Source organism: Mastigoproctus giganteus, chromosome 3 (genome assembly GCF_048544385.1).
Source record: "Mastigoproctus giganteus isolate SK-2022 chromosome 3, ASM4854438v1, whole genome shotgun sequence".
Classification (NCBI taxonomy): Eukaryota; Metazoa; Arthropoda; class Arachnida; order Uropygi; family Thelyphonidae; genus Mastigoproctus; species Mastigoproctus giganteus.
In genome coordinates, this window is record NC_143577.1 from 246,802,668 (window position 1) to 246,814,977 (window position 12,310).

General features: G+C 34.9%; 1 protein-coding gene across 1 annotated transcript in view; it reads right to left on the reverse strand.

Moving 5' to 3' along the window:
• Window positions 1-12,310, reverse strand: part of Nf1 (neurofibromin 1) — a 1,111,953-nt gene that overhangs the window by 979,553 nt on the left and 120,090 nt on the right. The window contains exons 6-7 of the mRNA XM_090369763.1: window positions 11,310-11,416; window positions 4,011-4,078 (exon numbers count right to left, since the gene is read on the reverse strand). Coding sequence (XP_090225889.1) covers window positions 4,011-4,078; window positions 11,310-11,416 — 175 coding nt within the window. The remainder of the gene's footprint in view (window positions 1-4,010; window positions 4,079-11,309; window positions 11,417-12,310) is intronic.

A 12,310-nucleotide genomic window follows, 5' to 3' on the forward strand; every position in this document is an offset into this window, starting at 1 on the left:
TCTTCTCTTGAACAGCCTTAGCACATTTATTGGAAAACCAAGGTTTAGATAAAGGACGAGATTTTTAAAGTGGAGTGTGGGATAAAGGATTCCATTCCTGCAAGAATAATTTCACTGACACGATCTGAGCAAACGTTGACATCAGAAGTTTTGAAACAGTAATCCGACCAAGGAAATGAAGAAAAGAAGTCTCGCAGGTCATCCCATTTTGCATTCTTTTAATGCCAAACAACACGAGGTTGAGAATAGCCATGAGATAAAGGTCCCATTGGAGAACAGACAATCACCAAGTTGTGATCTGAAGTGCCTAAAGGACCTCTCACTTCGACCGTGTACTTAGAAGGGTTGTTTGTGAGAAAAAGATCAAGCATGTTAGCTGTATGATTAGGATTGTCCGGTATTCTTGTAGATAATTGAACAATCTGTGCAAGGTCATTAGTAATTGCAAAAGCCTCAGCATCTCGACCAGCTGGGTCTGTGTGACTAGAAAACGGAAGCCAGCTGGAGTTGTGAACATTAAAATCGCCAAGGAAAATTATCTCACTGTTAGGAAAGTTGGACTGGAGAAAGTCAAGTTGCAAAGAGAGGAAGTCAAAGAGCTCCAAGTGATTATGGAGTTGGAGTTGGGAGAACGGTAGAGACAACAGATGAATTTGACACAATGAGGTACAGAGATTTTAAGCCAGAGAAGATCATAGAGAGGACATTCCAAATTGCCAAGTCTCAGACAGGGAATATCAGAACAGACATATGCACAAGTACCACCTTTGAGGCGAAAGGAATCATACAGCGAATAATTTGGGCATCTGAGATGAGCAGTAGTTGAATCAACCGATAACTGAGATTCTGTCAGAAAAAGTACATGGGGTTTGGCAGACTGCAAGTGGAAATGGACATCTTTGAGATTAGAATTGAGACCACGTATATATGTGAAATGAAATAGGAAGTGCTTGGGAGGTTTAGATCTTTTCGCAGATAAGCTTGCTCTATTAGTTTGACAATTCATGGTGTATTCAATAGTAAGAAAAAGTAGGTGGGACATGCTGTATGAAGTAATGAAATTTTTGGATATGGCGTACACGTGGTAAGAATATACCCAGATCCTTGACATAACGTGGCCTCGACAATGCTCCCCGCATACACACTACTCGGACTCCCTCCAGTCACTATCTTTTTTTTTTTTTTTTATGAAAACCCCAAACACGAAAGGTATCAAAACCTATAGTACATAGTACCGTGCATGGGTTGAAGGATAAGTATGGGGGGAGGGGGATGCCGGAAACTTTGCTCTAAAGACTAAACATGGGTTTCACCACTTCAAGCCTCCAATAAGCAAAGTGGTGGTATTTCACCGGTTGATGAAAGTCATCTACCACCTGGGAAACTGGCAGAGTAGAGGTAGCAAGATTAAACACTAGCTGATCCGGAAGCCTCCTAGAGAGTTACCAATAGGTTCGGTCCGGTGTACTAACTAGCGGCCGGCCTGCGAACACCGTTTTAGAGCTGTACCCTCGAAATGTAAGGAATATTGGATCTTGCCACGACGTTCATCACAACCTCAAAAGTCATCAATCATACTGCATGATGGAAGAGATAGGGAAGGGTTGACCGGAACTTATCTCTAGAGACTAAACATGGGTTCCACCACTTCAAGCCTCCAATATGCAAAGTGGTGGTATTTCACCGGTTGAGAGTCATCTACCACCTAGTACTGCCTAGTAACATAGAGGGGCGGCGTTCCTCCATGTGGTGTGGGCACCACACCTCGACCCCTGCTTACGTTGGTTCACACCTGGTGGTCACCCACCATGTACTTGTGCATGGAGGTTATACCCAGGATTACTAACAGTCCCACCATCGTGAAGGTGCAAGCAGAGGATTTGGCTGTCACAGACCGTCCGTACTTTGCCGAAATTGGGTCCACCTGAGACTTGAGTGTCACCCAAATATCAGTTACATCAGCATTTTAGACTCCCAGGTAGCAAGTAAAGCTTGTCTGGCATATCTGAGAGAATGTCTGTGACCTCAAGGACATATATTAATGTAATTCATTGATTACATTAATATATGTGGTGATTATATATACAAGACAATCATTAATTAATATATTAAAAATTTATTAGATTAATTTTTCATGTGCTTCATACTTGGTGGTGGTGGTGGGGGGGTCTGTGAGCTCCAGATATACTCTTTCTCTTTAAAACTTAATAACTGACGTAGTGATTTCAGATGACCGAAGTTAAGCTAATGCTTAGTATTGCACATTTTCCTTCTCTCTGAGACTTGTTTACGTTTTTAGAAAAAATAAACGTTGTGTACCAGCGCGCCATCAAAAAAAGTTTGCAAAACATTGCCATAATACAAGGTGCAAGCCAAAAGTTTCTTCACTGGCTGAATGGAGCATCCACATGTAGTTCAGCAGTGCACTGTTAGATACAATGAACTAATTCATTGTACGTGTGGTGGGTTTTGTACCAATAGGGCCAGTGCTTTTGTACAATTGTGTTTGTGTTTCTGTTGAATGTATCTTGTGATTTTTGAAGTCAAATAAGATGGCAGACATTAAAGAACGGCAAATTTGCATCAAATTTTTCTCATAATTTAGGAAAACAGCTTCAGAGACATGAAGTGCTTAAACAAGTTTGCTGATGAATGCTATGGGTCGAGCACAAACGTTTCAGTGGTATTTGCATTCCTAAGGCGGCCAAACTTCAGATAAGGATTTTGAGTGCTCGGGTCATCCTTCATCAAAGACAGAATAACAAAAATGTTAAAAAATACACCAGTCATCCATGAGATGAGATGGCATACAAATAGTGATATTTGTGACACTCTAAGCCTATTATAAGGTATATGCCACTGCAGATTAACTGAAAATTTAAACATGAGGTGGATTGCTGCAAAATGTTCACTCCATTTCCTAAACAAACAGAAACAGAACTGGCTTTCTATTTGCAGGGATCTATCTGTAAGCACAGGCTGGAATGGACAGAAACTTCCTTTCCAAAGTGATGAAAGTTGGGTTTACTGTAGTGACCAATAAAAAAAGGAGAAATTCTTCCCAGTGGAAAAGTCCATCATCTCCAAAAAAAAAAAGGAAGGCAGGTCAGATTAAATGTCAAGAGCAAGCGGACTGTTTTTTTCGACAATAAGGGAATTGTCATAAAGTGTTCCTCCTGCCAGGCCAAACTGTAACTTACCAGTTTTAGATAGGGATTCAAAGGTATTTGAAGGAGACTGTCAAGAGAAAATGACCAGACAAATGGCACACTCATGATTTGCTTCTGCATAACAACAATGCACCAGTCCACACAGCTTTGCCAGTTCAGCAGTTTTTAGCTAGCAATGATCCCAAACCCTCCCTATTTTCCCAACCTGGCCTCCTACTTCATTTTGGGGAAACAGGAACTAATTTCTGTTCTCCAAAATGAAAACTGAGTTAAAAGGATGAAAGTTCAAAGACAACACAGAGATTCAAGTTGAATTCTGAAAATGTTGGACAGCATCATGAAACAGGAGTTCCGGAGATCCTCAAACAGTGGGAGAAGTGCTGGGATTAATGCATAAACTAGGGAGGGAACTACTTAGAAGAAACCTCAACATGTAACTAATGTAAGTCTAATTTAATTTTACTGCCCCAGTCTGGAAACTTTTGGCATGTACCTTATACCTCAATCTTAGAGTAGGAATTAAAACCATATTTTATATTACACAATTAAATCAATGTAACATTTTTTTTAGTTTTACATTTGGCAGTTTTGTAGTTTTCCATGTTAGGGGCTGCCAACTGGAATAGATCTGATATAACCACAGAATGCCATAAAAAGGATTTAACATATTAAAGGATTTAATATGCAACATTTTCTATTAAAAGATAAAATTAAGAAATAGTTAAACCAACTACAGATTTGTTTTCAGATACTAATAAAATAAATTTGAAATTTTGACTAACAAACTGTGTTAAATATTCTGTACTACATTTTTAAGGAAACAATACAGATATATCTCACCTTCTCTAAGCTAATCATTAAAACAACATATACATTCTTCTTTAAGCTCTTAAATTTTTGGATAATTTCTGAAAATGAAGAATATTTATATTAAACACATAACAAAAATCTGACAAAAAACAAGCAATATTACAGATTGCAGCTTTAGTATAAAGTTTTAAAACTGTTACTAATGAAAAATACAAAAAATTGTCACTTTCACCAAATCTACAATTAGGCCTTCTAATTTTAAATCCTTCTTAAAATTATTATAACCTTTTAGTCCTTTTTTATTTATATAAAAGGCTTTGCAACTAACCATTTTCTACTATTATATATAATTCATTAATAATAAATATAATAAAGGATTCTTGTATAATCCTTAGCTATTGCACTGTATTTCATAATAATAAAATATAAGTTGAAAAAATAAAATTTGTCCATTTTATTATTATGCTCATTATTGGTATTGATGACCACCAATAATAAGCACTAATCCATAAATTTCAGAGTTATGAGACTTTGCAGAGAAGAAAAATGCATGGGACACATACAAGTTTATCATATCAGGTGATACAGAAGCCTATGAATGATATAAATTAGTCTGCAATCAAGTCACAAAGGAGGTTAGGCAAGAGAAGGCAAATTATGAGAAATCCTTGGCAAAGAAAAATAGCAAAGGCTTCTTTTCTTACATAAACACTAAAAGGAAGAGGGTGAAACACTCTTCCTTTTAGTGTTTCTTGCAGGTCCACTTCATATCGATAGTTCAACTGGTTGATAATCCTGCTCAGGTTGCTGACAAGCTGAATAAGTATTCTGCATCTGCATTTACACAAGGAATTATTTTGGGAAATGGATGCCAGAAGTTTATCAAACTCTACGAGGAGGCTAAATGACTTTGTAATAATTGAGAGCAAAGTGGAAGAGAAATTGATGAAGTTAAATGTAAGAACAGCACTTGGATGAATGGGAGCTATCCAATTACATTAAGGGAGGCAGTAAAAGAAGTGAGCAAACACTTAGCCATAATTATGAGAGCATCCTTGGATTCAGGGTAAGTCCCCATGGACTGGAGAATGTGTGAATTCATCGCCAATTCAAAAAGGGGCTCAAAGAGTGACAGAAGTAATTACAGACCTGCTAGCGTAACCTCTGTTCCAGGAAAAATAATAGCATCACTGGTTAAAGAATTAATGCATGACCATCTAGGTAAGAGTGCAGTTTTAAATCAGTCACAGCATGGGTTTATCAAGAAGCAAACTTGTCTGACCAATTTGACTGGATACTATGATGCAGTAACAAAGGAACTGGATACAAAAACTAATTTTGATATCATATACCTGGACTTCAGGAAAGCTATTTAAACTGTTGCACATAGTAGACTTTTGTATAAATTGGAGCAGTGTGGCATTAACAGTAAATTACTTCTACAGATAAAGAGATGGTTGAGTGGGAGAAGACAGTTATTATTAATAGACACTGCTCTTCCTGGACTAATTTTATCAGTGGAGTCCCCCAGGGTTCAGTGCTGGCCTTGTTTTCTGTATTTATTAATGATAATGAAGGTTTATCAGGCTTAATGTCTAAGTTTGCAGATAATGGGAATTTCTGTATTTATTAATGATAATGAAGGTTTATCAGGCTTAATGTCTAAGTTTGCAGATGATAGGAAGGTTGGTAGGGTAGTTACAGTATGCCACTACAACAGATCTAGAAAATTAGGCAATTGAATTGAAATTGGCAATTAAAAAAATTTAGGCAAAGAAATGGTAATCGAGGTTTAACGTTGACAAATGCAAATTACTACATATGGGTAGCAGTAATCACAGATTAATATACCAACTGTGTGGTAAATACATTCAGGGTAGTGATCTGGGAGGTAATTGCAGTCAGATATGAAGTTTCCTAGCAGTGCAGACAGGCTAACCAGCTCATGGGTTTTGTTAATGATATACGGGAATTTTGCTAGCAAGCATTAGCAGGTGATTATCCCACTGTATAAGGCAATAACTAGGCTGCATCTTGAGTACTGCTCAAGATGTTATTGCCATGTGGGACAGTTAGACCAGTCCCACATGCTGATTCCATGCTCTCCACTTATATTGGAAAACATAGCAGCAAAGAGTGCTGAAAGTGAAGCTTCTGAATATTTTTGAGGTTATTGTGTCAAACTTGCTGAAAAGTGACTAAAATGACTTCATAAAAGTGTTTGAACAATCCAAACTTATTTTGTTATATTTGTGGAAGTTACGTTCTAACAAAGACAAGACATCACAGAATTTGTAAAAAATGTGCAAAGTGCTTATTTGGCAACCAAGATAAATAATGGGCTCCATGAAGTTTGCCAAACCAATGTTAAAGCATTGAAATTGTTCACAAAGATTACTGCCATTTGCAATTCCCATGATTTGGCAGGAGACTACAAACCACTGTGATGAATGTTACTTTACCTTGGTTAATGTAGAGGGATACAATGCAAAGAATAACAAGGGCAGTGTGTATCCTAATATTCCATCTGCCACATGGAAATAACCTGCCGATTCCATGCCCTACACTTTGGAGAACGTAGCAGCAGAGAGTTCTGAAAGTGAAGCTTCTGAAGATGAACCTGAAGTCTACATGCCTGTAGACATTGAGTTTTGCCCTCAACTCTTTTTGCAGCACGAACTCAATGATCTGGTAAGAGATTTAAATTTAACAAAGCAATCTGCAGCCTTTCAACTAAGGTTTGAGTGGCTAATTCAGTTCTTTTGTGTGAAGCTACATATATCTTTTCCAAGGAAATCCTTCACTAGATTCCAATTTCACAAAACAAAACAGCAATAAAATGAACAGTCTCACCTGAGAGACTCAAGTGCAACGTGGAATGTATGAAATTCCTTAGAACACAAAATTCTTTTTAAACTTTATTCTTAGGCAAATATGTTGAACTTTAAAAGGAACGACAGCAATATGTTAAATTTAACTTTTCAACCTTTTGAACATCTTGCTTCTTTTAAATAACTAACCTTTTATTTCAAAAAATGAATAATCTCCAAAACATTTCTGGAAAGATTCAATTATTCTAGTACTTCAGGCATCATAAACATTAATTCTTTTAAACTTAATCATTCCTAACAATGGCATTAGCATCCTAAATACTACCATTATTTCTTTTTAATTACAGTGCCTCAAGCAGAGTCACATGCATCTGTCAGTATTCCAAATGTGATGCATGAATAAGCAGCTTACAGTAACAATAATTTATGAAAGGCAAAAATTATAATGCTGTCCTACACTTTCAGCATATGTTTGATTATCCAAGGCACATTAAATTAATAATTGATGTAGACAAAACCATTCAATTGAATTGAATAATTATTTCTGTATTGAATTTATGCTAACAAGAAACGTTGATTAGAGAAAATATGCTGTGCTGTACATCAAAATCTGATAAATTAGGTTAGGTTATGTTGAGAATATTTTGATAATTTAGTATTAGTTGTGACAAATTATGCAAGGAAGCAAGCAAGAATCAGTCAAAATTTTAAAAAATTCCCATAATATAATTTTTGGAATAATTCCATTATGTGGAATTTTGGAATAATCTGGAAAGAATGGAATAATTTGTGTAGTTCTTTCTAAAATTTAATTCTAGTTGAAGTTTGTTCCAACAGTCAACTGCCTGCTGGCTGAAGGCGAACTGGCACACATTTATCCTACAACCATCAATTTGAATTTACACTCCCTCATGCATATGCTCTGAGCAAGAGGAAGAATGCCATTAGTAATGAGCTTTTTCAATGTTTGCCTTAAACACCTCAATCAGAATTCCTTGAAGGTGCCCAGTCTCCAGATGCTGCAATTAGTGGAACTGAAACCTTTCTTAGTAAGACCACCCACTGCCCTTCTCAGCACCCATTCTAGAAGATCTAAACCTTTCCTAAAATGAGCCATCCAGATCTGCATGCAGTACTCAAGATGCTGCCTAACCACTTCCACAATGATATACAGGAACTTTGCTAGCAGGGATAAGGAGGTGATTATCCTATTGTATATCATTGAAAAAATTGCACAAGCTGTCCTTGCAGCCTATCTGCACTTCTCAGAGAATGGCATAACTCACTGCCAGGTACTTTCCATTTTCCGTTTTGGTACATTACTGTGGGATTACTGCTACCATTATGCAGTACCATGCATTTGTCAATATTAAACTTCAACTGCCATTTCTCAGCCCATCTGCCTATTTTTTTCTAGACCTTGCTGCAATAGCCCAACCTTGATTATTGTCATTAACCACCCAGCCAACCTTTGTACCATCTGCAAACTTAGCCATTAAGCTTGATATACCTTCATCAATATCATTAATAAATATAGAAAACAACAATGGGCCAGCACTGAACCTTGAGCCATTGTTGTTTTCTATATTTATAATTGGTAGGGAAAAGATTTAAAAATACATTAGACATATCAGTCACATTATACAAGGACTGTTCAATAAAGAATGAATATAATTTTTTTTCACAACATACCATTATTAATCATTATTATTTTGATGGTCCTTTTCAAAGTAATCCCCATTTGATGAAATGCGCTTACTCCAATGTTTCTGCCATCCTTCAAAAACATGGTAGAAGCCATTTTTTTGACATGCATTTCAGAATTGCCTCTGCCTCTAACATCTTTACCACTTCTGACAACTGGAAATGTTTTCCTCACAGCTCCTTCTTTAACTTTGGAAAAAACAATGTCCAGCTGCAGGGAAGATGGGAGATACATTTTACATTAATGCTGGCTAAATACTGGATGACAGTATGAGCAATGTGAGGTCCCATACCATTGTGATACAGCATCCATGCATGTAATTGTGGTCATTTGCAATGAATATGATCCCACAAAGTAGTAAGGTTCCATAATAGTCATAGTGGCACAACATGCTGTTAAACCATTCCTTGAATGTCAAAAAAAGAGATGATTTTGGTGTTGCCAATAACATAGACTTCCAAACAGAGCTTTGTTGCTTACTCTCTGAGTAAAAATGATGAAGCCATGTTTCATCTGCTATTATCACCTTTGCAGAACCCCATCATCTTCAACAACCATCCATTGCAGCTCATGACAAATTTCCATGTGAATTCACACCTGAGCAACTGCTGTTGCTCAGGTGTGAGTGGTCTTGGAACCCAGTGTGCATATGATACATCTTCTGCCAGTTGCCTTACTGTTATATGACAATCTTCTCTCAAAATTACAAAAGCAGTGTTTATAGTTTCTGTGGTGACAGTAGCTGGAGCTCAGGACCACCAATTTTTGTGATTGAATCATATCCATCTTTAAACATTCTAAATCACCTGTGAGCTGTGCTATACTGAAGCCTCTTTTACCATTTCATATGCTTCAGCTGACATTTCCTTGAGACAGAAACAATTTGAGTGCAGCATACTGTTCCATGCAAGTCATGGTCAATTTGATATACCATGGCACAAGTCAACTGCATAGTTGCTATGTGATGCAGCTTTGTTTGATCTTAACTTCTGCAGCTCTGCTAGAAATAGCAAACAGTATGGTTGTTAATAAAAAAATTATGATCATTCTTTATTTGAAGAGACCTCATACAAATAAACATATTCAAGAACAATTTTTATAATGTATAATAAATTCAATATTCATCTAGTTTATATTACTAATTAAATTCAATGTACCAATTAAATTCAATCTTCAACTAAACAAACAAGATTTTTTCAAGCAAAAGAAGTAAACACGTTTACTACAATTTTGAACTACCCGCACAGTTCAAAATTGTAGTAATGTTTACTTCTTCTGCTCATTTTTTACACTTGACAACAGAATCCCAAAATGGAATGCAAAATGTCTGTAATAAAGCAAATTAATTTGTTACACACTGGATAGGCTGCATGTTGGGTATCTCAATATCACAGAGACAAAAAATGAATTGTTGCTTTTAAAACATAGAACTAAGAGTTATTAATTAAAATTTAATCTAATTCTAATTGTTAATAGCTAAATCATGCCTTTCACATAACATTTCCAAAAACTGACTACTTTTTTATTATTTACATTTCTATCTATACTGAAATTTAAATTTTGCTGTTAAATATGCTTTTGTCTGCATAAAATCTTAATACTGTCACTTGAATATACAACTAGGTGCTAAGTGTGATCATATACTTGTTTCTTGCTCATTTTAATCAGTAATATGAAAAATGTTGAAGCAATTCTCTTAACAAGTTTGGTAATGTATGTAGTATGTTACATTCCTGGTATTTTTAGGTTTTTTTTTTTTCTTAAATTAACTGAATTATCATTTTCTATGATTAACAGAAATGAACAGTAAATAACTAACAGAAAAGAAAAAACTAATCCACTTATCAATTTGTAAAAAGTTAATTAGTTATTTATAATGAACTAATCAAATCAATCTGTAATCTAATTAAAAATGACTAAAATAATTCTTTCCACTTCACTGCATATAGTTCAACATAATATTCATGCAACTTTTTTGTAATTTCCACCTGGATTTTAATAAAAATTGAAATACAACACTTATTTTACTTTTTTTGCTGTGGTTAATATAACAAACAAATGGTATAATTATTTATATATTTAGCGAATTAATAATTAAAAACAAGCTCTTCAAAAAGGAACTGCTCAGCAGGTGTTTTTTTTCTGCACACCACCACATTGCCCATTCATAAAACCAATTGCTTTGGCTATAACATACAGTATACAGCTAAGCTTATAACACGTAAGATAAAAAAGAAATAACAACCAATTTTAATAAAATTTGGGATATTTCAACAAATATTTCTAAAAGAGCCAAATGCAAAAATTTTACATGCAGACAGCTGAACAGACATGGTCAAGATAATAGGTGCTTTATGCATATGTGAACTTGCCTGCAAATCCAGCACTGCTTTAATTATAAGGTACTTTATGTATTCAACTTATTAATCTAGCTGTATCAAACAGAAAACATCTAAACCAGTCTCAGAGAATACTGTGAACTAATTCCCTTAACAACACAAAATAACCAAAAATATATAAAACAAAATAACCAAAAATAAAGATATTTTTTATAAAATTTTAATATTAAAATTGTGTTTAAAGAGTTTAAAACTGATTAAAGTTAACTGCAGTGAGTTAACTTTAATCAGTTTTAATCTGCATATCAAGAATTTCAGATTTTGTATATGAGATTCCAACTTTGAAGTTTATGTTGAACTAATTATGTCTGAAATACACCTAAATTGTAACATTATGTTTTTATAGAATCCATATTTTCTTTCTTTTTAAAGAGATAAAATTAAAATTACTTACCATTCAGTAACTTCATTAATCGATTAACATCAACATTGATATGTTGTATGAGTTCAATATCAATATAATCAGGATTTTCTTCATTACTGCTAGAAAGTTCCTGTAACCTATAAAAAAAAAAATTAATGATCATAATATGGTCTGGTAAATAATTTAGAAAATACATATAAAAACACGGGCTTTCTTTCCTTAACTCAGAGGCAAGCGACAGCAATAGTTACTATTAGCAGACACGTCTGACCATCCTTGAAACTCATCCAAATCACTCCAAATGAGCACTGCTAGTCACTGGTCATTAACCACTATCCTGATTTTGATATCTTCAAAATTTTGGCCTTATGCTCTGTCTCCCTTCATATATATCATTTTAAAAAAATCAAAAACAACAGTGGTACTCTTACTCTTACCAAGAAAGATTTCAGTTCTGCAAATTTCAGCATCTGGAAACTAGGTAGTGATTTGACTGAGGGTTTGAATGGATTAGGTAAACTAAATATTGATGGCATTATTAGTCTTGCTCAGATAAAACATAAAGGAGACAAATTTAAATTGAAGACAATTGCAGGACAGATGTGCAGAAATTTGCTTACAGCCAGAGGATAGTTAACTGAAGGAACTTACTTCCATCTGGTGGGTAGGTTTAATAAATTTAAGGAAGAATTATACATTATTAGAGAAGATGAATAGGTGTTTTTTTTTTTTTTTTTTTTTTTTTGCTGATGCTGAATAGTCTTGTTTCCTGGCACACTAAAAATACTAATATGTCAGCTAAGTTATCTATGTCTTTCCCATATCCATTAGTCTGATCTGATTAATTCTTTTTTTTTTTTTTTTTTTTTTTTCTTTACATACAGGTGACATGTGTTGTGACTTATGTAAGGCAGCCCCTAAATGTTAGTTCATCTCCAGTATGGTTCTCTGTGATGATATACAAAACTCAGTAGAATGGCCAGAATTAATGTAGTGCTATGTTGTGTAGTGTGTATTGTTTAGTTGTTTCT